The 27,473-nt window shown below is 35.6% G+C and overlaps 1 protein-coding gene across 3 annotated transcripts in view; it reads left to right on the plus strand.

The window, feature by feature from the left end:
* LOC114353651 (uncharacterized) overlaps positions 1-27,473 on the plus strand; it is a 110,195-nt gene that overhangs the window by 53,406 nt on the left and 29,316 nt on the right. The window contains exon 1 of one of the 3 annotated variants that reach the window (XM_028305715.1): positions 18,261-18,690. The exons of the other annotated variants lie outside the window; for them this stretch is intronic. Within the exon in view, the coding sequence (XP_028161516.1) occupies positions 18,689-18,690 (2 nt within the window). The 5' untranslated portion in view covers positions 18,261-18,688. Of the gene's footprint in view, positions 1-18,260; positions 18,691-27,473 lie in introns of those variants that run through there. 3 annotated transcript variants of the gene reach the window in all.

Genomic DNA, 27,473 nt, shown 5'->3' on the forward strand with positions numbered 1-27,473 from the left:
TCCAAAGATACTAAATTACCTGATGATAATGATAAGTTTTTGTTTATTACGAGTTTGATCTCATTAAGGGTGCTGATGGGGTTGCCCGGATACTGCAGCGCATCGGGCATATTTGCAGAGGCGCGAGTAGATTGTTTTTACGCGACCATGCGGAAGAGGTGCGCCTTCCTGGTGCGCAGGGTTCGGGGCAGCCCCAACAGCATCCTGTCTATGATAGCGAGTAGACTAGACTGCCATTATATTAATTACTGCTGCACTACATCCGCAGGAGTTGTGCAAAAAATAATAATAAATAGATAAGATTTTTCAATTATTACTAAAATATGGTAAGTCTTTTATAACTAACAAATAATGAGTCATATTACTTGAATAAATAAATTATAGTATTATTAGAAACGGCAGGCTTTGTTTAAAATCTAAAAACTTTTGTCACTGAAGTTTTAAAGCAAAACTTTTGGCCTTGATATCTTATATTTAATGCTACTCCATCTATTTCCCTACAAATATTTTGCTAACGTTCGTATTTCATGTTACATGTTTGACAGCAATGATTCTAGCAAATTTTCCGTTCGTCCTAGTTGTTTGTTTGGTTAAACGGGCGTGTCACAATCCTTCAGTGAAGGCCAATGTTACAATACGAGTACCAAGTGTTACGTGGGATCTCTTGAATTTATTATTCCTGTATTTGATACAGGGTTACATAAGAATTGAATAAGCAGTGTGAATGCAGCTTTAGGACGCATCTCTATCGCTGCGGTTTCGTTAGATACTCCCAAGTAATTGTTCTGGCGTGTGGTTGCGCAGTGCCATCTTAATAACCATATTTTCTTGCACTAATATCTTGAGCCTTGGGGTGTTAGACGGAGTGCGTCATTCCAGACCGGTATAAACCTGTATGCTTGAATGGTTTGGAGATTTGAAAAATACCAGCAAGAATTGTAGTCTTTCTGAATCTATACTAATATTATAAAACGAAAGTAACTCTGTCTGTCTGTCTTGCTTTCACGCCTAAACCACCACGATTTTGATGAAATTCGGCATAGAGATAGTTTGAGTCCCGGGAAAGGACACATAGTTTTTATCCCGGTTTTTGAAACAGGGTCGCGCGCGATAAAGTTTTTCTGTGGCAGGCAAAATTCCACGCGGGCGAAGCCGCGGGCGGAAAGCTAGTTATCTCTATAGAAAGAAAAATGCAAAATTTTCTTTTTCTTTCTGTTTATTCCTTTTCCGATAGCTTGATTTTGTTGAGGGTTGTTATTTACGTAGCTAGTTAATTGAAACACAGACGTGATGATCCTTTAGCTTTGTATTATTGTCGACTGACTTTTTTTATTAATAAATTATGATTAATTAGTTAACTTTCAACAAAAAAATATAATTTTACCACTACTTTTTGTATTTCAGTTTTTGAATGATGCGCGTGAGTGTTTTTTGAGACAAACTGTAATATTACACGTGCGGATCGAGCAAACTCTTGTATAAAGTAAATACTTATCTACGAATGTGTAAACACTGTTTGACAACGTTTAACATAGTAAAAAATCTGTTGTTGATGTGAACAAATATGAATGGAGTAAAAAAATTTGGAATGAAACTGGAACATTGTAATTCCCCAATGATATTTGTAAGTACCTAATTACTCAACTGGTATATAAAGTGCTATGTACTTATATAAATATGTTTTGTTTGATCGCGTTATTTGCATTATAATTTGGAGATTCGACTAAACTAAGCCCTGAGTCGGAGCGTGCGCGCGCATTAATGACTTACTTAAGTTTACTAAATATTTGCCGAGAAAATTCCGGACTACATTAACATTATGTCTGCAGTTAACCTCATTGGCATGTGCGTTTTGATTTGAAATACGCTTCCATTTTGAATGCATCTGTGCTACGCGTTTTGAGTTGTTTATTTGCTAATAATATTTACATAGATACTGAGAATTCGTTTGCGGTTGTCATATCGAACGTAGAAAAACCAATGTAGAGCGTGAAATGTTAGATTTCGTAGAATATTGTAGGTAATGAGGAAGTTTGTAAGGTGAGTATGGATGGAAGTTGTTCTTATGTCTCTACATTCATCTAATCATCACATTCGTGTGGCTGATTTGGGTCTCTTTGATATTTATGTTTCAAACTTACACTGCGGTTGTAATTCCTACTGATTAAGTGTAACATACGATGTACTCCATTTAAGTAAATATTTTACTTACTAAGAGTTCTCGCACCCGAAAATTATACTAACATGCCTTATGTAGGTAGTAGGTAGGTACCTACCTAGTTTTAGTACATAAAATAATTTTGATACGAGTAAGTACTAACAAAACTCCGACCCTTAGAAATGCAGTTCAAACCTCGATTCAAGCCAGAACTGCTTGATTTTGAAATCTTCAAGCAATGCTTTTTAAGTAGGTGAACGACTCACATTTTTTTAACTTCTTGCTATAAAAATAATAGTTCCTTGTTTTGACGATAAATCCGTTATTTACCTCGTGCCACGCTCCCAGCAGCTGTTCGAAGACGCTTAAAAGCCCAAACACACGAGGCACGACCGGTACTGGAAAATCAGCACGGATCAAGACAATATTTGCACACTATATTCATTAACGTTAAGTATAGGAAATTTTCGGTTGCGCTCTAAAATTGTATTCATGAGTGCCAAAATATTGGTCTATACTGAATAATAATATTTTTTATTTTGATTGGCTTGGCTTTTTTCAACGTGTACCTAGTTCGGATAACAATAAAGGCGGTAAAAATAGAATGAGTGTTTTCGCAAACACAAATCATCTCTAATNGCGTTTGTATTTCATGTTATTTATGTTTGACAGCAATGATGCTAGCAAATTTTCCGTTCGTCCTAGTTGTTTGTTTGGTTACACGGGCGTGTCACAATCCTTCAGTGAAGGCCAATGTTACAATACGAGTACCAAGTGTTACGTGGGATCTCTTGAATTTATTACTGTGTCAGAAACGTGCTACCTCTTGAAATTATTAGGTACTGTGTCAGAATCAAATCTATGAATAGACAACCCTTATTAAATTGCAGAAAAAATATTTTACTTGAATGTTAGTAGTTTATTTGTTAAGTCTAGTCAAATCAAGTTAGTTTAGTCAAATTGTCAACAATAGCATCACTGAAAAATTGTACACTTTTGAAAAGTTACCCAAAAACTTTCCCCCTTATTTTGACCCTATCATTAAGTATTTTTAATTTTGCAAGTTTAATGTTAATGGTAATAGTAAAGTAACATTATTGAAATATTTATTAAGCCTACACAGCTTATTAAAATAATGTTCTTGAGTTATGATGACTGAACATAGGTAAATTAATTTCAATTCTGATAGGCAAGTATGCTGTTGAGTGTTCGCAGAAGCACGATCGTTACAATATTTGAAAGGTTATGTTGAAGTTTTCCTATAAGAAGGATATATTAGGCGTTATGCACACTATGATAACCTTTACAGAGGTTTTTATGGTACCTATTTAGGGTAATCTATAGTTGCAAGAAAGTTCAGGAAACTACTGATCTGTGAATAGTCCTAAAAATGACAATAATTTTTATTAATTACATTCATTAATACATGTAGGTACTTGGTATCAGATCAATATCATTATTTTATATCAAAGTGTTGACAACACTATACATAATACTTGACGTACTTACTTACTATCTGCTTGCGTAATAGATATTTTGTCTGCAGAAGAAATAGGATTACTAAATAAATCACAGAAAAAAATCAATGGCTTATACTCAATATGCTGATACGAGTGTGATAAGAACACGATTAAGATTAATAAATACTTTCCCGGATGTGTGTGTAATTTGTGTATAATATATGTTATGTTACCTACTTATTTAGTCTTCATAACACATTGAAAAACATTATATAGCTACATTAAAAATTACAACTTTTTTCCTTTTGAAATAACTACGACTCATTTTTTAAGATTTAACTTTTTTTTAAACTTTTTTTCATATTGGGCCTTTTTAAGAAAAATATTTAAACACAAAAAAAGAATAAAAAGAAATTCTAGCAAAGCTGGCTAGACGACACACATTGTAAATTCTTATGTTCTAAGCCTAACCCTGTATTTGATACAGCGTTACATAAGAATTGAATAAGCAGTGTGAATGCAGCTTTAGGACGCATCTCTAACGCTGCGGTTTCGTTAGATACTCCCAAGTAATTGTTCTGGCGTGTGGTTGCGCAGTGCCATCTTAAGGCGNTCATCTCTAATATCGTCTGTCAATTTTTTTTTGTTACGGCTCATTCATAAATTGCTGAATTGATTTTGAGGAGTTTAGATAGTTCTTTAAGCCCTTTACTTATTCGTTAAAAATCGACGCGTAGGTACGCAGCGCCGTAATAAGTTATTAGTAGATCCATTTACGTGTATTAGAGAAAATATGAATGTAACATTTGAGATGTTACACTTACTTATATTACTATGTAGTATCTGAAGAGTGTCTACATCTCGCATAGTAGATCATCCCATAACTGTCATCCAAAGGTTATTGTGAATCTGAAACACTCGATGCTAAAGGAGTCCTTGTTAGCTGCATTTTGACCCCAAGCTGATGCGAAGGTTACAATGTGCTCATAATATAATGCAGGCTCCTACTTGACACTGTCGACAGGTAAGGTCGACTGCGCGTGCGACTATACAGGCTGTTTGATTTTCCGAATAAGTCAAGTCATGGGTGTGGGGCAAAAATACATAATATTATTATTCTGAAGCAGTAGGATATGCCAGATGTGGGGTGGATATTGATTGTCATGATGAGAGCCTAGATAAAAGATGATGCATTATAAAATACTACATTTTGACCTCCGCTTTGCCTTCGGTCTGAGACAGAAATATTATATCGCGCATTTTCAAAGTATCTCTATACCTCATATAAATTAGTTTTTTGGTTCAAAGCGTGAAAAGATAACAGACAGATGGATGGATTTATGTTGCTTGCTCACACTTTATTTCAGTGCAATGGACTTTTTAATAATTTTCTACTATGACTTACAATAAGTTCCTACCCCGTATAGCGCTGTTTGCGGAGCAACTGCAGGGCCGAGGTGGCGAGGTATGCACTCCACAAATAATGCTCGTCAAACCTTCTGGACACGATGGAAACGTTTCTTATGCGAAAAATACTTTAAAGGAAGAAGGATTAATCTGAAGTATGGTTAAAAGTATCTAAATTCTATTTTTAAGGAATTTGCTAATCTGTCTTGAGCTGACAGAAATCGAGCGAATTGATATGAAACACTAGTCTTCATCATCAAAGTCAGTCATGTTCCCAAAACACATGAACTAGTTTGATTGATTTCTATTATTTTCCAATTGGAATACATCTTCATGTCGTTGCTATTTCTTACTAAAAATCATCCTACTCTTCGATTCCCGGCATCCACTTAGTAATACCAGGCCTGTTCATCTCCGCGAGTTTACATCGAAAACAAAACACACACGACGGCCCACCTACAGGATACTATTCGACAAGGCCTCACATACGAGCGAACATTGACTCACGCACGCGTATTCTTGTGTATGGTGGAAGAAAATAAAGAAAATGGTGTACTAAATACTGTGCAGTATTTAACTGCCTAAATAATAATAAAACACAGAATATACTTTTTTAAGTTGCCTCAAGACACTGAAAGGTAAATAAGTAGTTAATATTGTTCATGATAATTCATGCTAAATCATGTATTTCCTCCGCCATTTTCCGCAGCTTGACACCTCACGTCACATCATTTTACTGAAGTCAGCCCTATAGCTTCGGCGCAGTGCCGATCACTGACGTTTGTCAACAAAATGGTGCTTGACTCTTGAGTCAAGCTAAATTACACCATATTGTTAATGACATTGAGCATACATTTTTTTAAATACCTTCGCGAAGTGAAACTTCTGTACGTAGTACTTATTATTATTCTGTGGTAATACTTAATAGTATCGTTTACGACGAATGACATATAAAAGTAAAGAGGTTTTATTACAGTCCTAAAATTATTATCATCTGTCACTATTTCAGCACCCAATAAAATCATCTAGCGTACTAACTAGTTGATTAAACACTCGTAGCAACAGTTTTAATGAACTTGCCAAAAGTTTAACGATTGTTTTACAGCCGCAATGTTCTTGACCCAATAACGGCGTTTACAAGTTTCTGTGGATATAATTACTAAACTGTTAATGTGATTAACAGCTTCACGAATGAGTAACGCCGTCAGTTTGGGATTTGCTAAAAGGTTGACGCGATAAGCCCTTCGTTTCAATTTTCATTGTTTGAGGGACTAACGAACTCCCGGTGGACAATGGAGTTGGGATGAAATCTGGTGTGAATATTCAGACAATTTAATAAACATATTCACTTAATACTCTTTTTCTAAATACTAATGTTTACGATAACCTTTCTAGGTTAAACGGGATCGAGCTATTAAACCTCGAGTCAGCAGCAAAATATTTAATTAAAATTCATAAGGATAATATCTACAAAATTTCGTGAATCTGAACAATAAATTCAATATGACCAGTCTTTTGAAAATTTAACCAAAGGACTTTCAATTTTAGGTATTTTACATACCTACCTACCTAAAAAGGGGCCACCTAGGTTCTTTCTAAATTCGATAAGTTCTGAAGAATGATAAGAAGCATTAAAAGATTAGGAATGACTGTTACTGGTAATTGTGTCACCTAATCCCCATAATATCTAATTTATTTGAATGTAATAATTTATGATCTCATATTGTTAGTCATGTTTCTCTTGAAATGAGATTATTACTTATTAGTTTTCATTATGAATGTTATATCCCTAAAAATAAAAAATAAGAAGAAGAAAAATCTAAGTTATGGACAAGAAAATTTAAGGATGTATAATTTTTATATTGCTACTCTATTTGTTCGTTTTACCTAAAAAAACATAGGATAAAATAATTAGTATTTTTAGCATAGAGTGGGACTTCAAATTGCGTACTGCCTTTACTCAGAATAAGACAGGATGTAGGTACTCATACATATTTGAGGGAAAATTCTTGCAGGCCAAAAAGTGTAGGTACTGAAAATATCAGACAAGTGCTAAATATTAAGCTATTTAAGCGTCACCATTCCCATCGCCAATATTGCTCGTACAAAATGGACACTTCGTTCCCATCCACTTGCGTCACAACATTTGAATGTCTTTCATCGAATTGGGACATTAATAAGTTCATTGACACATTGATAGACCATATGACTGTCAATGTCGTCACACTGCGTCTGCGATGCTCACATTTCGTCAACTAACCTTGCAGACTGTCACAGAGTAATAATTCTATGACTACTGCACTTCCAATGTGACCAGTACTCAAAATCGTCCCACTGAAATTATTTCGACTGTGGACATAATGTCATCCATGTGTGTAAATGCAAGTAGGAAGATTGTTTATGCAATCGTTTCACTTATCTGTTATTTAATTGGCGCTTTCAGAGTTAAGTGGTTTGTTTTGTATGGGTTTCCGATATTGCGACAGACTGAACTGTTTACGCAGGTTTATATTATTAAGCAGCGTAGGTACTCACCTGAACTGCTTGAACCAATTTTGATTGAGATTAAAGATAGAAAACTTGCAAACTAAACATACCCGTAATACTGGCTACATATAAAAATGGTACAGTGTGTTAAAAATATAGAAAAACATACTTTTTTAATTGGTAGCAAATAAAATAAGTTTGGTCACGCGATAAAGAAAAGAATAGGTATCTTTTGTTATAAGTTTTTGGGAAATACAAATTACTTAATTAGACACTGAGAAAGTATTTTTTCCTGAAAAAGCTGATGTCATTTATTACGTGAGGTCTGACTCAATCTAATTTCACTCAATTATGACTGAATCGAATTAATTTTCATTAATTGTGTGTTGATAACAGCTGTTATATTACACATGGCGCTTGATAGGCGTGGTGCCACGGCTGAGTGTCGTTTAATCGATTGATTCAAGTATCGATTTCTGAATGATATCTCTGGTGTTTTATGTTCAGTGCATAGGTACTGTGATTGGGTGATGAATTAGCATTCTTTTCTAAATCTTAATTCGAGGTTTGATAGACTTTCTTGTTATGTTTCAGGAAAGCAAACAAATATTTTCAGATCGAAATTTATTAGATAAAATTATTTAGATAATAACTTCAGGACCTTCTAATTTAAGAGAAACTAGAGAAGTATTTAACCCAAGAGACCGCAGTCGTTGCCTGCTTTGTTTCATTATAAATCTAGGCACATAGCTCGTAGAGACGATGGCCATTGGGGCAGAAAGGTTCTCGAGTGGCTACCACGGGCTGCAAGATGTAGCGTGGGCAGGCCTCCTACTTGGTGGACCGACGATCTTGTAAAGGTCGTGGGAAGAGCCTGGATGCGGGCAGGGCAGGACCGTTCATTGTGAAAAGCCTTGGGGGAGGCCTTTGTGCAGCTGTGGACGTCATTTGGCTGAAACGAACGAACGAACGAAATCTAGGATAGGTAGTTATTTTTTGTTTTATAAGAGACATCATATTATTTAAAAGTTTTTGATGCATGCATTCACACAATATGTCAGTAAATATTACATACACTGACAACACACTTTCGCCACACTTCTACACCTAAAGTTCACTACACACATATTGACTGTAGAATCCGTAAGGCCATGGTCACACGGAGGTAGAATTGTTATATAACGAATATGTTAATTTTTACGTAAATACACGTAAAAATATTTATTTACGTGTCGAACTTAACCCTGAAATATCTTAACGGAACTCGCAAAATTTAAACAAGTTCAGTGTTGTACTCATAACTGACTTGTACTGTCAACAAACATACACTGAAAATATTTTCAGCCACTCTGAAATAGTTGAGGTTGAGTAATCTTTGTTCAATGTACTTTATTTTTAAGCCATGATTTGCAATCTGTTGCTGTACCTTAATAAAAAAATAAATAAATAACTACTCAACCTGTCAAAGATTTTAAAAGCAGTTTCTTAGTTTTTATTACGTAGTACTACTTTTATAAATACAGTTTGTAGTGTGAAATAAACCATGTAATAGGTACTTATAACATGAACTTTTTTCGTTGCACCTCCTTTGGATTTCAGTACTTACCCAATTATACGCCATACTTATTTAATTTATTCTTCTGTAGTAATCGACATCTTTGATAATACAATTTGTTTGAATGGCATGCAAACGAGAAATACATATGTATGTTCTAACCTTAACATCTATATGTTCCATTAAATATATACGAAGTCTATCCAAAAAGTATCCGACCTAACTACATTAATTATTATCGTCGATTCTAAAGGCCCAAGAAATCATTATTTGCGCCGTGGATTTAAGAAAGTAATTTTTTTAAGTCATCAGTTTCAGAAGGTTTCAAGTAATTTAATTATTTCTTAGTAATTAGACGAGTCTCTTAAATCATACTATCGTAAGCGCCTTATTGGCGTAATTCTCTCCCTTCATCATACATCAAATGAACTGTGACCACTGTTTAGTGTTAGAAATAAATTCTGGTTCGTATTCTGAAAACTCGATTAAAACTGAAAAAAAAATTATCAAACTTGTGATTGGTCAAAATATTGATATTGAACCAATCACAGGGTTGAATCTATACTTGAGTTTTAATCGAATTTGTTTGATATATCTTTTGATGCCTGACAAAAACTCAGGCCGGATATTTCCCGGACAGACCGCACTCAAGTTTGCCATGGTTGTTTGTCGTCGGCGCGATGGCGCCTCTCGTGTGTAATTGTTCGCACAAACACCCGAGTGCCGGAGCCTGATTTACTAATGTATCCAGTTTTAGCACTTACTCAAGCGCTGGATTAGCACCCAAACATAATGGGGCACATTGGGAGGTGACATTATCAATTTGGGCGTTTAAGATTTACGGATCCTAATTCATTAGATGTCAAACCTAATTTTATTATAAGCAAAGATTTGGTTTTGTGTGTGGTAAATGGTGGATATGACGTGGTTTTGTGTTAGTATGACCTATTAGAAACTCTAATAACTATAAGTCATCTATTTTGGTTTTTANGTTTTTTATAAAGACTAACTTCTGCCGGTGGCATTGCTCGCGTGTATTTTGTATAAGTTAATATACAGGTTTCATTTCGCTACAGCAAGGCTGTGGCACCCCTTATTTAAATAGTGACTATTATAACCGTAACCGGTGTTTTTTGATGGACTTTGTCAGACTTTTGACGTCTGTTAAAATTAAATTAAAATGGTGCAACTCAACCTTAGTAATTTACGCGCTTTTTCCAGATCAAAATTGCCAAAAATAAAACTCATCAAAATCGGATCAACGTTTTAGAAAAAAACAGTTGTAAAAGTACAGTTGTACAAGCTACACAGCTTCATTTGTGACCACCAAAACATCATTTTTTATGCAGCACAAAGCATTTGACTGCAATCACACCAGATGTTATCTAAGTGAGAATAGTGAGATGCAATTTATGATGGTACATTCCTGCCTGCTTTTCACTAAAATTATTTCATAGCAGTGACTTCGCTATACATTTATCTTACGCTAATCACAATATAATTGGTTAAGTACCTAAGTAGGATATATTTTATCTTCCGTGTAATTCAGTATGTCATCGATTCCGTAATGTTACGCACTCGGTGCCTGAATCTTATCGAAATTGTTTCGCAGAATGTATCTTTTAAAGGAAAAACTTCGCAATTTAATTGGCGACATACTTAGATGATAATGCAAGATATGCAAGTGAATAATTGAGCGTAATGATTTATTTTTAGAATGACGTTACTTTGGATGCAAGTTTTTTTGATTCCTATTGGCTGTTTAAGTTTTGAAATGACGTGATGAAAAAGCATTTAAAATTAAGAAAAAAAGCTCCAAATTTTTGGATTTCTTTCTTCTCTGGACACAACAAATTACTTCCTTGTAGTGTAAGTTTGAGGTTGGAGAGAGATGTTCACAAAACTTTGATTTGTGTCAAACTACAGTTGACAAGTACATAATGTTGTAAAACTTTGTGAGCTCTATTTACAATAATTCCATTTGCCACAATAATTATAATTTTAACTTCATTAATTATATTTTAACTAGCTGACCCGGCGAACTTCGTACCGCCTTAGCGTAGAGATTTTCTTTATATTTTTTTCCGTAAAAACCTTGTACAGAGTATTAGAAAACTACAAAAAAAAAATCAGCCAAATCGGTCAAGCCGTTTCCATGTTATGTCGTGACAACGGAAAACGGGTTTCATTTTTATATATATAGATGTTCATTCCCCTTAGTAACTCGCATTGAAATTAAAAGCCTAACACGTTAACTGACAAGCCCAAACAACAAAACAGCCAAGCAACACCAAAGTTCAATCGATCTTTAAAAAAAAACACCCACTCCACGTTTTAGTTCAAACATCAAAGTAAAATTTTCCTTCATTCCTACGAACGTTCTTGAGCTAGGAAAGGCGTGATCAAATCAATCATAGAGCATCATTGACGTAACGCCATTAAAAACGCAAGAATTTCCGCGTGCACGCATGATCGATGTCACTTCGGTGGAGTCTTCGAGTTTGTTCTCGTATTTAAGGCGGAATATATTGGAAAATTAATTATTTGGTCCTACTGTCTAGTATGAAGGCTGAAACAATAGATTAGTCGATATTTTTTGTAATGCTTCATAATAGTTCTATAAATATACCTGTACCTACCTAATCGTCAGTGAAGTTGTAACAGTGCGTAAGTCAATTTTGACGGTTTTAACATTTTGATGCAATGGACGAAGGAAGATCTCGCTCACGAGCGAGCCTCTCTGGCTTCGAGGGAACCCCCAATCCCCTCCTCCAGTTGTTTTTTATAGAGGTTTTCTCCTCACGGCCCTGGTACAACAGGACCCCTGGCCCGCCGTAGTGGGTTACGGTCTGCTCTATGCCTCTGCTAGGTCAGCTCTGCTGATCAGAGAAGTACCGAGAGCGGCCCTCCAAAGAATGGGCCCGGGCAAACGCCCCGCCAGCCCCCACCTGTGGGGTTTTTTTTAAGATGTCCCCTGCATCGTGGCCCGGGCAAATGCCTCGACGGCCCCCGGCCCACTCAATTGTGGGTTACGGGTTGCCCGACAGGCCCACCGAGTTGACGAGACCTGCCGCGCAGGTGAGAAGTTAGCCGCCCGCGTGAACAGACCACGCGGACGTTGCCCAGGGTGCACCACGAGGAGGTCCCTCACCATCGCACCCCTGACTTACGCACATGGTGGTGCAACCCAGCCTAAGAGGCTGGGTTGCACCATCTTACTTTAACTTCCTGCGGTGTTTCCGGACGGATACGACCTGCAAGCTTTCAAGAGGAGAGCGTATCTTTATCTTAAAGGCCGGCAACGCACCTGTAACGCCCCTGGGTCTGCGGGTGTCTATGGGCGACGGTAATCACTTACCATCAGGTGATCCGTCTGCTCGTTTGCCTCCAATCACATAAAAAAAAAACTTTGACAAACGTCAAAAATCTGCCAAACTTCATACAAAAAACACCGGTTGTTGTTATAGTTACGGTCAAAGTTACGTGATGCAACTCAGCCTTAGAGTTTCACGGACATAATGTGTGTTTTACTTCATTGTACAGTTCTCTCTTCTAATACAATGTCTTGACATTAATTAAACTGTACATACACGTACGTTAAATCCAACATGACACTATGTTCATAACGTCATATAAATAAATAGCCATAAAGAGTGCGATTGTCAAACAGAAATTAAGAGGTAAATCATTTTGAATAATGAAACATTTGCCGTTCGATGATGCCGTCCGACATGACAATAGGTATTGTACTAAAACAGACAAAGATACCACCTCTATTAGTTTTCATACCTCTGTGTTCTATTGTAAATTACCTTTTTGCGGGGAGTAACAAATTATAGAGGTGTAATTTGATTATGAAAAATAAAACGTCATTTTCTTATCTTCCGAACTGTTCTTTAATACGGTTAGTGTCTGGAATTGGGTTTAAACTCGCAGGTTTAAGACCTTAAGGATTTTACTTTACGCATAAATTGTCGAAGTTGTCGGTTGTCGCCCGGTTGACTTTGTAGTGGGTAGTAAAATGGGAATGAGACGTCAGCTAGAAAGGCTGCCTTTTTATTAGCGTGTGCTAAGTAAAGGTTTGTGAGGTATGCGGCTAAATGTCCTTCAGACAGGTTTATTTTCGTGTACAGCGCTGATTACAGCCTTAGTAAGGGTCGACTATTCGCGTACGTAGACATACTGGAGGCTACGCTTAAAGTATTTTATGAGTAGGTACTCACTCACCTATGCTAATGTAATTTTATCAGTTTATTTCTAACGTTACGTTAACGTTAGGCGGGAACGCCTGAATACATTTTGGTGAATTACGGTAAGTACAGAGAAAGATTGGATCTTAGAAAATGAAATCTGAAACGGGTTGGTCTAGCGGATGAAAATATTGTAATTTTTCTCTATCTTAAGAGAGATTTGAAAATTCAGAGTTCTTCTGAAAATCCCGAGAAAAAGCGTTATTGAAGAACCGCCGTTATCTATCCGTGATAGTTTAAATAACTTTTGATTCTTTTTATTTCTCTAGACAATTTTTAAATCTCAGACACTATCAGCCAGTCACGCCAGACACCTTCCAACCCCTACGCTCTTACTTATCATGACAGTAAGTAAAGGAAATGGGCCAATACGAAAGGTCGCCGTTTATTGGACAGACGATCAAACGGTCACTCAGCCCAGGTCAAGGCGAGTCAGTACAGTACAAGGAAGTCAAACAGTAACTCAACTTTGAACAGCCGTAACGTTCCCCGAAAATAATACGCAGTTGCTTAAGGTCAACAGTTCAGCTATGAAAATATTTTTGTTTGGTTCAGGCGTTCGACCTTTAACTATCATCGTATAAGTTGACTATTAAGTTTTTGGAGGTTATTAAAACATAAACAATTTGTTATCGCTGCTAAAGATGTGGTGAATCTTGGATCCATTGAAACACAATCTTGATTAATTTGTATAGACTGCATAACATCATCACCGTGGCATCTTATTTATAATATTTTCTATAAAAAATGTATAGTATAATATGCTGTTAACGGTAGGTACTTTACAAAAAATATCCGTTTATGCAATGATGATTAATGTTGAATTTTTGTAGAAAAGACACCAAAAATACCTACAGTCCTTTCTTATCATTTCGTACTGAGCCTACCGAGGTTATCTTATACTGTGTCATGAGATCGTCCTCAATCTAAACAAGAAGCGGGAAAATTAGTATTGTGGTCATAGGAAGTAGGAAGCAGAGTTTGACAACAGATTCATGGTTTCTGTAGTGTAACTAATTAGGGAAATTGCGTGTACTTCGTGCTTTACGGTGCTTGCGACATCAACTAATCTTTGGTTGTTTTAGGCCCGTATTATGAAGTTAGATCCATACACAAACTGAAATCTGACTGAAACACTGTACTTATAACTGCTTAGATTGTAAGACCTAATGTGAATTGTGCTTATGTGGCTAGGCAATATTTGGACCAACCAAAGGGGTATGTAATCTAGTTTAAAGATGTAGATTCATACTTGAGTTTCATTTCATGATGGGCTACAAAGAATCATAGTTAGTTAGTTAGTTAGTTTTGCAGGGCAATCGAATGCCGCACTTAGCCTCATGATAGGGCCATTGTGCGCGATTTGTGGTTTATCTTCCTACTCCAACCACCCCAGATCCCCCCAGAAGGCGAGCAGCCCGTCCAGGCTGCTGCAGGCTTCCTGTAGCGACGACGGTGATCGAAGAAATTGAGCCCGTTGTTCTTCCACGCTACTGCACTCCATGAGCACATGCTGCGGTGTTTCCTCTGCCTCCATGCACCCCCTGCATAGTGGGCTGTCTGTGACACCTATATTGTATAGGTGCTTGTTGTGTGTGTACAAAGAATCATATATTGAATAATATTTAATACGTCGAAACTTTCACAAACGATTCTTGCTTAAGTGAAGCAGCAAATTAAACGCACAGCGTTGAATAGAACTCTGTGATTGGTTCGTGTGTGACCCTGTGCGTCCATGCGCACTGTGAGACCTCATAGTAATGTTAGTGAATACGGGCGTAATATTAGTTTAATAGGTACCTAGAATGTTAATTAGACGAGAAGATTATCATGACAAATTAAATTATCTTTTTCTCTACTCATAAATGGGTTAAAATTAAAATTGTGTCATCTCCGAGTGATCTCTGCCTTCCTAACTTCCTTGATCAGCTCTTGCATCAGCATTCCCAGTAAGACTTCCTGCCGTGCATCCTCACTCTTCCAATTGGAAGTCATTTTGCATGCAAATATGCGAGGAAGTGACACTTCCAGACTCCAGACTTGGAAGTTCCTGGATACATTATCTCTGATTTGAGACTTATGATTTTCTATCTACAAATTGACGTAGACGAGTATGTATGTGGTTGGTATGACTTTATTAAATCGATCCGTTTTAATTCATCACGTTTCCGTTTACATTCTCTGTCGATGGAGATGATTATTTCTTTGCCGAATACTTCATTCATAATAAAGCTCTGAGAGTTAGAGCTAAATAATACTAATGTATAGTAGGCAAAGAAGAAAAAAAAACACTTCAAATAAATGCTATTTTCTGAATATAAAATGGTCTTTATTTAGTCAGTAAAGTAAAAACATCATTTATTACTTATTCAATCAAACTCTGTGAGATTTCGTTACATTTTTCACGATCAAATTTTCCACTCCCAAGTTTTCTTTGCCAGTTAGTACGCAGTATTTCAGCGTTTACCCAAGACGTAAAGAAAGGTCAAATGTCAAGGTGGGGAACCTGCCTAGGTCACCTTTTGTGGAACTTCAAGCTTTCGTGAAATTAAGCGCTGGAACGCTTAGAACTGGGCCTTTTACGTGATTAATGTGACGCAGTTAGTGCGGTGCTGTATGTTGAATGTTTAACGTTAATCAAGTTAATGAAATCATTTATTATAAGACAATGTTGATATAAAATTTCAGTTTTGCTACTCTTCAGCAGTAGCGGGTATTTGTTTTGAGTTATTTTTTTTTGTATTTTAATTTATGATACTTTGAGAAAGGATTATTACTATTTCAACTAAACTTCATCTTGTCTGAATAAATTAATTGATTTCCTTGTCAACACACTACACACGTTTAATTTTTAATGTCATAATAACTAATCGAATCTCATTGCAAAATGTAAGTGTTATACACTTATGCCTACGCAACGTGAAGAGCCAGCAGAAATATGATCGTGTCAATTCAACAATGACATAATTTTGAGCACGCCATCCAAACATCGTTAGGCTGGTATGCAAAATGCAAATAAAAACACATCCACAAGGTAACTTAATGTGAAACTGGTGGCAAAACGAACGTAAATTAACATTCTATGCTCTAACGCCGTTAATATATTTGGAAAATTATTTCCCACTTACACAGTGGGTCAAAGGCAAAAGTGCAACCAGTTTAAATCAATTTTCATCGTTATCAGATATGAATAAAGTCGGGTTTCGAATAAATGGCTAAGGCCTAATGAGTACCTAGAATTGCTTTTGAATAGTAAAATTTGTAGGGTTGCATGGCGCATAACTTTGTAAAGGTTGATTTCTGCCAATAATGTTTTATGTCTTAGTTATTAGCTGACAAGTACGGGAAAACATCTAATAGGTATGTTTGTTTATGTATAACTTGGAAAATAAACATAATAAATATTCCTTTATTACTTATCATTAAATTAGTGGTCAAATAAAGTACCCAAGTGACTTGATCGTAGAAATCTTTTGAACTTTAAAGCCTTGGACCGAATGGAAATTTCTTTATTTTCTTTTTGACGGCCATAAATATTTTTCTATTCTTCAGTTGCTGTTATCTTTGTCTGTCTTTTGTGATTTCGAAAGCAAACATTCAAAAATATTTGTTTTCTTACTGAATCCGGTTTCGATATGCTAAATTGTGTGATAAAATTCGTATGAAATTTCGATTTCATCTGTCATTAAGATATTCAAAACCAATATACCGGTGGTTTTGAACATTTCACGGTTACGTCACTAGCTTTATTGACGTATAGTTTCGGTTTTGTGGTAGGTATACGGTTGTACAGTCTACATCGATTTTTGTTCCCCTCAAAGTTGTGGGTTTTCCTTGCGATGGTTTAAAGTAGGGGTTCAAAACGTAGCAATGTCATTAACATACTGTCAGGTGAATGAATGTAAATATATTTTGTCGACGCCATATTTTAGTTGCTGAAGTTGTGGCTGAAGTCAGCAACACGTTTATTGCGTCGTGCGTATATGCATGTGCACGCTACGTATTTGTTTGTCGACTATAAGATGTCTGGCCTTCATACCTTTAGGCTTGCGGGGTCAAATGCACATCAAAAATATGCTACGACGTAAAACCTATTCATTTATTTCGATTCGATCAAACCTATAAAGCGCACGTCACGAGTGCGTTCAGTGTGAACCACTCAAACAATAACAATAACTCCGACTTGAGCGATTTCTCGTAGTGTGGAGTAAAGTATACAGTCTACAGCAGTTCTAACATTCTACATTTCTCCTTTTAGCCCTTGACTGAAGGGTCAAAAGCGGTCATTTGCTCGCTGCCAACTGTTCCACCACATTGACCCATTTCGATAAACCCGCACATAGATTACGCTTGAGCATTTTACTCAGGTGCTACGAGCGTGCAGTTCGATGGTATTTTTTCTTTTTTTGCCATAAACCAATGATTTTAATTACTTTTTACGGCTTCTAATTCAGATTCCATAATTACTCATGCATGAGCGTTAGATTAATGCAGTCTTTATTAAACCATATCCGTTGTTTTCAAATCAAAACGCATTGAAAATTCAATAATGACTAACAAAATCCGAGAACGTCTAATCGATTCTATTTCTAGTAAATTTTAACTTGTACTAGCTGACCCGGCGAACTTTGTTCCGCCTTAATGGCAATAAATAAGCAGACTTTTTTTTTAAATTTCGAATGGGATAAAAAGTATCCTATGTCCTTCTCCTGGCTCTAAACTACCTCCCTGACAATTTTCAGCTAAATCGGTTCAGCCGTTCTTGAGTTATAAGCGAAGTAACTANCATTTTTCTCAAAACACATCTCATAAAAATGTCTACGCAAGTGAAAACTTTGTAAGGTCGCCGACAAAGCCTCGCGTGCACACCGGCTTAACGCACGCACACCAACAAAAAGTTTAGCTTATAAGTTTATAATCAAGCGAGGTTTTTATCTCGTAGTCGATGCCCGCACGCCGCACCGCGTGCATGTCGCTCGGCGAAGCCTACGCGCGTCAAAAAACAACCACCGGCGCGGGAAAATAAAAAAAACTCAACCTCGATTGTCAAAGCGTTTGACGAAAGTGTTCCATTTTTTTTCAAAACTGCGCGAGTGACGTTCGGAAAATTATGAAAGTGATGTGACACATCGTGTTTCTCCGAGGAAAACGTTTAGTTTTTCTTTTTTAGTGACCACAAAAGCGATTGTTTTTGGCCAGTAGCAAAAAGTATACATTTTCAGTGTTTTGTTCTATTGAATGCGGTGTGTTTTGGAAAATTACATAAAAGTGGTTTGTTCAGTTTTGCTACGGAAAAGCGGCAGGCAAATTCAGTTAGATGTATGTTCCACATAATATACAACGGGTCACAACATGACGGCAAAGTTCGGCTATGTAAGTAGACTTTTTAACCTACTTATTGAGGGCTAAGTGTTTTCGTTACCTGGTTTTATTTCGCATAATGAAAATGAAAAGTTCAAGCGAGAATTTTCATGAAGTTTAGTATCTTTTAGTAACATGATAAATTGATTATTCTTCTCAATTTCGAAATAATGAGATGCTAAATTCGTAAGTAGGTATTTGCAATAAGGGATTATTTACTGTATACGAAGTAGTGCGTTAATAAATGAGTTTTCGGTCAAAACATTTATTTTAAAATCCTCATTCTGTATTTTCAGGAAATTATAAAGCAATACTTTTAGCGCTCATGTACTTATTCGCATTGTAATTTAGACGCCGCGCCGTGTCGCTGATAAGTTCCAGATAAGATCATTGGTTGTTAACAATTATCGATGCCAATGATGCTAATTGATAATTTTAAGTCCTGTGGTGTTTGTTACAGATAATTTATAGACTTTTGTTATGAATGGAAATTTATAGTGCTTTAAAGATATAAACAACGAAGATTTCGATTAAGTATATTGTGGTCGGTAGAATATCATTATCGCATTGGTAACATGCTTACTTCGTTCGTAAAAAAATNATAAAATTAAATCTAATATAATATGTAAGGCAAAGGTGACTGACTGACTGACATAGTGATCTATCAACGTACAGCCCAAACCACTGGACGGATCGGGCTGAAACTTGGCATGCAGGTAGATGTTATGGCGTAGGCATCCGCTAAGAAAGGATTTTACGCAACTCCACCCCTAAGGGGGTAAAACGGGATCCACGCGTAGGAAGTCGCGGGCGGCCGCTAGTCGACGTATAAAATGTTTATTGTACCTACTATTATTTTTAGTTTTATTATTAAGGCGATTAGTGTCCTCAATCCGCGCCAAATGGGCATTTTGTAAAGCCTACTCCTCTTTTACTGCTGGACAGAAATAGTTGAAAAAAATATATGTTATACAACAGTTCAAGGACTACATTTGTGACGTTTGAATTTTCGCTAAGTCTCTTTGTTTTGGATTAAAAAAATAAATACGGGACATCGATTTTTTACTTAAATTCCCTACTCCTCCAAAACGGCTATGTTAATTTAAAAGATTTTTGCACGAATAGATTGGGAATTCTTTAATCTTTAAATGACACGTTGCGTTTTTCAATCGAACATTACTTTCATTCATAAATTTTACTTTTGATAAATTCCGAACGTTTTGCTGTTGAGGGGGCCCTCGCGGGGTGCGGGCGGCAGTCGGCCGCTGGCCTTCAGACGGGGAGGTTGTGTCACTCGCTACAAACTGACATTAGCGATCAAAATGAATTTTTTCTTTGGCTAAGTTGCACCACCTGACGTGACCTAACTTTGACCGTAGCTTTGGCGATAACCGGTGTTTTTTGTATGGAGTTAGACAGACTTTTGACGCTTGTCAAAGTTGAAGTAAGATGGTGCAACCCAGCTTTTGTTCGACAATAGATTTTATGTCAGAATTGTTCATAGAGTACGTGCAGTCAGACAATACAATTGAATTATGACGCGCTCAGACGCTATTTTCTACCTGAATAGAATCTATTAGTGTAAAAAAACTATAATTGACTCCAAAACAACTGCACTAGATAAATACAAGTAGAAAAATTATTACGTTATTTATTTACTAGGCCTTTGCAATCAGTATCCAAATTAGGAGCTAGTCAGAATCTGTAACTTAATCGATTTACGTGAAGAAAACAATTTATATTTTTCATACTTATTAGAATTAGATTTTAAATATGTTTCTTCGCGAAAATACCACAATTAAAAATAACACCTGTAACGCCCCTGGGTCTGCGGGTGTCTATGGGTGACGGTAATCATTTACCAACAGGTGATCCGTTTGCTCGTTTGCCTCCTGTCACATTAAAAAAAATTAAGATAAAGTGGTATTGAATTGTTCTATAGAGCTTATTAAAAATTTGGATACTGATTACAAAATTAGCCATTTTCGGAGTCGGTGTCGGTGTCCTACCTTTTGGTGATTCGTTTTGGAGTTGGTTTTAATTTTTAGTGAAATTAATCTATTTCATGCCTTTAGTAGACTATAGGTACCCAGTAGACCTTGTTGTTGCCACTGAAGGTGCATAGGTACTCAGTACATTGATACCATATTTTTCATGTTAAGTGCAAATAAACTTCCCTAAATTACCAAACCATGAAACGTACCTATATTATTAAAAAGTTTCGCAGATAAAAACTAAAATCCTCTTATAAGGTGATGAATTTTAGGAGCATGTCATGAAACCAAAATTATTAGCATAAAAGAGCTTGTTTTAAAAAAAATCTTTTTATTTATGATGGGGAATTTACTGCGGCGTAGTAGCAGAGATTTTCCGTTTGTAGATCGTAATAATTTCGAAGAATAGGGATGTTTCGTGGATAAAGCAAGAAAGTAGCAAGAGTTTGAATAAGACCGTCGGTGAACTTACCAAAAAAAAACTCTAAATGTATTTTTCACTTTTTTAAACTTATGAAAATTTAAAGAGATGAAGCGCACCAAAGTTCAGAAGATGAGGCACATGACGTCAAGGCATGCTTAAAAATGTGGCGATTTGTGTCGTCACGCGGAATTTCATCGCATCATTATCTTCGTAATTACTTGTTTAATTGAAAAATAAAAATATCCTGTGTCCAATATATTTTGATAATGTATTATTGACGGACCAAAAGTCTTTTTTAAAGAAACTAGCCTATTCCTATGGCCACATTCCAGATCCATCATCAGACCCTGCAGTTTCCCTTAGAGAATTGAAGAGTCATGATTTTCAAAGTAGCGTACCTACTTACATAACATTAGGTACTTGCTTATACAGGGTGTCCCAAAAACAATGGATAACCCTTCAACCATCGATAGGCCTCGCCATGGTCGGGAGACGTCATTTTGACCCCAGTAAAAATATCACCGTTTTCAAGATTTTTAAGTTTTTGTGCATTTTTAGAAAATTGTAATGAAATTATTTAGGTATAATAATAAATAAATACAAATCAAACGAGCCTAAACTCGATGGAATCGTTTATTCCCGGAGTTGCTATGGGGCCACTGGCATTCCAGCTCTACCATCAGATCAGCTCCATGTCATCACAATATTGCATTGTCACCCGAATTACACGTATATCCGAAATTTGAACTCAATCAATTGATGAAGGATTTTTAATAAAAAGACAAATACATTTTCAGTTTATTCTTCATAAGTGATAGACAAAAGCAGAAACATTTGCTTTTTTAGGCCATAGACAATACTAGGTAGGTACTAATGCGTTCCAATAGGGATGATGACTGGGTAATGAAATCGAACCGTCAGACAGATAATTAGAAAATATTAGACTCATATTTTTTTCCATAATCGAATAATTACAGTATTATATTGAGTTGAAATGTCGCGTGACGTCACATTTGAGTAAAAATTCTACTCAAGCGTGGCGTATCGCGCCATTTCAACTCGATGTAGCACTGTTATTATTTAATTATGAAAGAAAATAAAAAATATGAGTCTAATATTTTCTAATTATCTGTCTGGCGGACAAATAATTGAAATTTTGTCATCTAGCCTAGTTGTCGTCAGGAAGTTGGTCTAACTAATTCAGCTTGCAACTAATTCAGCTTGCAAGATTCCACCCGAACAAACATTTATGTAATTACCTACATACATCATAAATTGCAAGCTAAATAAAAGCTTGTAATAAAGTCGGGTTTCTTCAAATTTCGAGAACGACTGAATCGACAAAAGCATTAGAAAATTTACAAAAAATAAAATAAAATTTTATCCCGCACAAAATGTTCATGGATTTTGTTATTTTTATTAAATACCTTTACGCCTGAGTTAAATGACACCGACATCAAGGTTCATCAATTTAAGTTTAAAATAATAGGCAGTAATGTATGAAGAAAGAGCTTCTATTCTGTATCTACCTATGCCCGTGTATTTTTGATCGGTGTCAAATCGGAGTTTTTGGTGCGGGGTACGCGGGTGTTGCTCGCGGCGTGAAGGTCAAACGCCCAAGGTCATTGAGGACTCTAATCGCCTTAAAGAGATCGTATACAAGTTGGTTATTGTAGATGTCATTATTACACGACAAATATACACTTTTATCTTACAATATCAGCATTGTCTTTGGAAAGTATCTCAAGATAAATGCAAAAATCGATTTCGATTCGATACCACTTGCTGCTAAGCGATCATGAAAATAAATCGATTTATTAGTTGTTACATGGCATAGAGGTGTGCTTATTCCTAGATCTAGGTTTTTCTTTTATGTGACAGGAGGCAAACGAGCAGACGGATCACCTGATGGTATTCCCTGTGCGTAAATGTTAAGTAGTAAATCTTCTGTCTCATATCTTAGCAGTTGAAAATCTTGATATTAACCTAATTGCAATTATTGGTCTTGGTTATTAGCATTAACTTATTGAATACTTATGTAAAAATACGATTTTTGAAAAGACAAGGTAAAAAAATGACTGAAAAAAGCTTGTTTACTCTTCCTTTATTTCAGTGAGCTATCTTTTCCCCAAATTGACTGGAAGAGATAGCTTCCTAGTTTCAAATCCTAAATTATACTTTTCTCGCCTTCTACGCGCTCACGCTAGCTGTGTGTCAGAACCTTTAAGGATATGTTTGTTTAATGTTTATGTTAGTTTGTACTATTTTATGTGTTTCATTAAGTACATTAGGTAAGCAACATATTAATGCGATGCGTTATCGATTTATTGACATTCCTTACTCGATAATTGACATTATCGATTAATAACTTATAATTAAATGGCCGAGTTTAATTAGTATTTTTACGATTAATTCTTAATGCTTGCATGATTGGGTAACCTTGATAGGTTTAAACACTTCTGTGCGTAGTGTTAACTGTTGTGTAACAAAATTACATTTAGTAGGTCCTATAGTTTGATCCAATATCCATACGTCATACCAATTTATTCTCGTGTAACAATGTTTAACACAACTCCACTAAAAAGATTCTTATAAAGTCAGTAGGTCTGAGAATAGGTAAACAATTTTTTAAACCCCTAGGTGATATGGGCTTTTCACGCGTATGAAGGGCACGGCTAGTAGGTACAAATAATATAGTAGGTAGGTATATACTATTGTCTTTTATTCAGGGGTGGGAAAAAAACTGTCTGCGAAAGGTTTCAGTCTGGCCCGCTAGCCTTTCAGAATAGATGTGTATCCATCCATGCCTTCATAATAAAATGCTTGAATAGTGTCGCTTATAAAGAAGTAAAATATAGAGAATATTTTAAATGTACCTATTTACTCAATTACCTGCTCATTACATACCTATAAAGAATATTTAAATATGACATCAAATACCTTTGTTCTAATTTTCAGCATGATTTTTGAATAGTTAATTGATATTAGGTTCTTTCTACAGATTTTAATTAATCTTCTAATTTGTGTCAAATTGTCTAATCGTATATGGACTTACTCGAGTTTCCGTTATGAATATTTAAGCCCCTTATTTCACCCCTTCAGGGAAATAATTTCAGTGCCTGGCGTTTTAGTACAGTCGGCATCAAAAACATCTTCACGAATTTCATACAGTACAAACCCATAAAGTTTACTATAATGTTTCTGATCAATTCGACTGGGTTAGACAATATAAAAAAATATTACGTGTATTGAAATAGTGACTACTTCTCTTGCGCTACTTCTTTTCAGCATTGGCTTACAACTAATATTACAAATGCGAAAGTTTGTATGGATGTTTAGATGTCTGGATGTTAACATGTTTGTTACTCTTTCACGCAAAAACTACTGAAAGATTTTTGATTAAACTTTACAGTATTCTTTTTTATAACCTAGAATATCATATCTAAATATATAAAAGGAGAAACTGACTGACTGACTGACAGATCAACGCACAGCCTAAACGGCTAAACGTAGGCACTTGAAATTTGGAAGAGACGTAGCTTAGGTACCGTAGAGGTGCACTAAGAAAGGAATTCCCGAAATTCCCACGGGAACGGGAATTAGCGGGAAAAACGGGATTCACGCGTACGAAGTTGCGGGCGGCCGCTAGTAGGCTATAATTTATGACGATCTGTGACAAACTAAATTTCACGCGGGTGAAGCCGCAGGCAAATGGTTCTATAGTAGAGTGAAAAAAGTGTTATACGTTGGAAAGTTTTAAGCCAACTGAGAAAAAAAGTGCGTGATAACACAATGCTTGTGTTATTATAACACAATGCTTGTGTTATCACTTAGCCTGTAACGGGATATCGTTTTTAATAATAACTTGGTTTCGTCCTTGCCTAACCCGACTTCTATGAAACTGTGACATCATTATTACTATGCAATTGCATTAAACAAAGTTAAGAAATAATACATTATTGCACAATGAAATACTTGTATATGTATTGTATACTCAATGCATTTTTCACGGCGTGTAAAATTACGTTTATACCACGCTTCGTCATTTACAATTACGATTGACTACTTCCTCTTTGAATTTCCATGTTTCTTTGTTTTTTTTTATCGTAAGATTTGAAATTTTAACTTTTAATAAAATTCAAAGCTTAATGGAAGTTATGTCTCATTTTTTTCTTTGAGTACCTACTTTTAGGTGTCGGTGGTTAGTGGTCCTGAAATTCAGGGTCGCCCTAGTTTAGGCTCAGTTTAACATAATTATCCTCCTAATATTTATGATTAATTAATTTTTTTGAAAGCATTTTTACTATGTCCATTATTTTACAATAAAAGAGCGTATGTGCAAAAGTACCTATGTGTAAAATGAAATCTTTCGCGCTGTAATGGGCTACAGACTAATTTGACTGCTTTTATGGAATAGTCGTATCTATCTATGTAAAGAATCGCGTATAGAATAAAAATCAATCATAGTTATTATTGTAACGTTATTTTGTAAGAAACTTAACGCCATCATGATCATACGTATTAGAGAGATAGTTTCTAAGTTCTAAACAAGTAGGTACACAATAACAACTATATGTTACTACTATTTAATGCAGTCAACATTGCTGAAATAATTTGTAGCAATATTATCAGTAATTTAATTTTAATAGGTATTGAATGTATGGACTTAAAAAATAAAATAAAACTAGTTTATACAAACAACTAATAACGAAAAAAATAATACTAAAATAGATATTAGCAGTTTATTGAGTACTGATGATCTTGTCGTCTTGGCGTTTGAAACTAATCATTGATTTATTGCACCAATATTAGGATCTGATTTACATAAAAAATCGATAACACGTTGTCTTAACTCTGAATTATGAGCGAATAAATCTGGCTTGATGTCTTAATAGTTAATATGTGATTATTGTGACCATCCCGTTAATTTCACAATATTTTCAAAGGCTAATGTTGCAAGTGAAGATAAACATCGACTCTTGCGCATCTTACGATCGTTAAACAGTTAATTGTAATTTAATCAATGTTTTATTATGATGGAATAGGGTTTCTATTTTTTTTTTCTTACATTAGCCTTTTGATTTCAACTGGGCAAACGATGAATTTATTTAAGTATTGTTGTTAGGCGGTTTTGGAATTGTATGCATTTTAATTGATTTTCCTAATTTTTTGACTACAATGTAACGCTGCGTAATCAAAAATTGATTGTAGTTTTCAATAAAACGACTTCTCAGTACTTAAAAAAATGTATTCTGATTTATGTTGTCAACTGTACCTGCTCTAGATTTTTTTAAACTTTATTTAACAGTAAAATGTCATTGTCTCTTAGCGTCAAAAGGCGCCACTTTGTCATTCTCAATTTGTAGGTACTATTAGTAGTACAAACAATAACACGTTTCAAACCAGTGTCATAGTCCGCAATGATCTAACAATGATTACCTACATGACCCGTGACCCCCTCTTTTTGTAGTGTCTAGTGATACCTAGGTATCATATTATGTGACATGACAATGACAGTATGATTACATATGATTGATAGAGCGATATAACACAATTTCATTTGCAACCTGTTTTGTTATCGCCTCACTTATCGATTTTCTATTTGGATCATTGGCACGCGGTTTGTTTATTGTGTTAGGTGTAATGTTGACATTAAAAATATTGTGTAAGAAAATACTAAAGTAGAGATTCAGTTTCAAAGCGAAACAGAAAAAAATCTTAAGTTTTTTTCAGTTTAGTTAGGACATTAAAACAACCTGAAAAAATAATATTTCGTGCTTCTGAAAGGACGCTGAGCTGTCACTTCAACTGATTTAAGAAGCAGATGTTTAGATGTATTTTTTTAGTTATAATTTTTGCAATCTTAAGCTGAGTTTCACCACCTAACTTTGACCGTAACTTTAGCGATAACCGGTGCATTTTGTATGGAGTTTGACAGATTTTTGACGTTTGTAAAAGTTAAAGTAAGATGGTGCAACCCAGCCTTAATGAAGAAAATTGTGATTTTAATATGAATTCATTCTTAACTTTACGAAAGTAATGATCAATCAGCAAAAAATCCATTCAACAAGTCGAGAAGACTTCCACTTAATAACGAACTTTTCTCCGCAAAGCTTAGCAAATCATCTACTCTCAAGGTTGCAATAGTCCATATTCTTCCGAATCACCATCTCAACTGTTTTAGTACAGCTCAAACACACTTAGACATGTTTACGCTTTCCACTCTCAAGTGGTTCGGCCAGAATGTATTTGGTTGCAATAAATAAATCTACATAATTACGCGTTAAAAGTGTTTTCGCATTAGACCAAGAGCTAGTGAACGCCAGACCTACGTCATTTTATAAAAGCTGAAAGTTTGTCAGCGTATGCTCCCAATA

The sequence above is a fragment of the Ostrinia furnacalis genome, unplaced genomic scaffold (assembly GCF_004193835.3).
Source record: "Ostrinia furnacalis isolate ACB-3 unplaced genomic scaffold, ASM419383v2 OfSCF1780, whole genome shotgun sequence".
Lineage (NCBI taxonomy): Eukaryota > Metazoa > Arthropoda > Insecta > Lepidoptera > Crambidae > Ostrinia > Ostrinia furnacalis.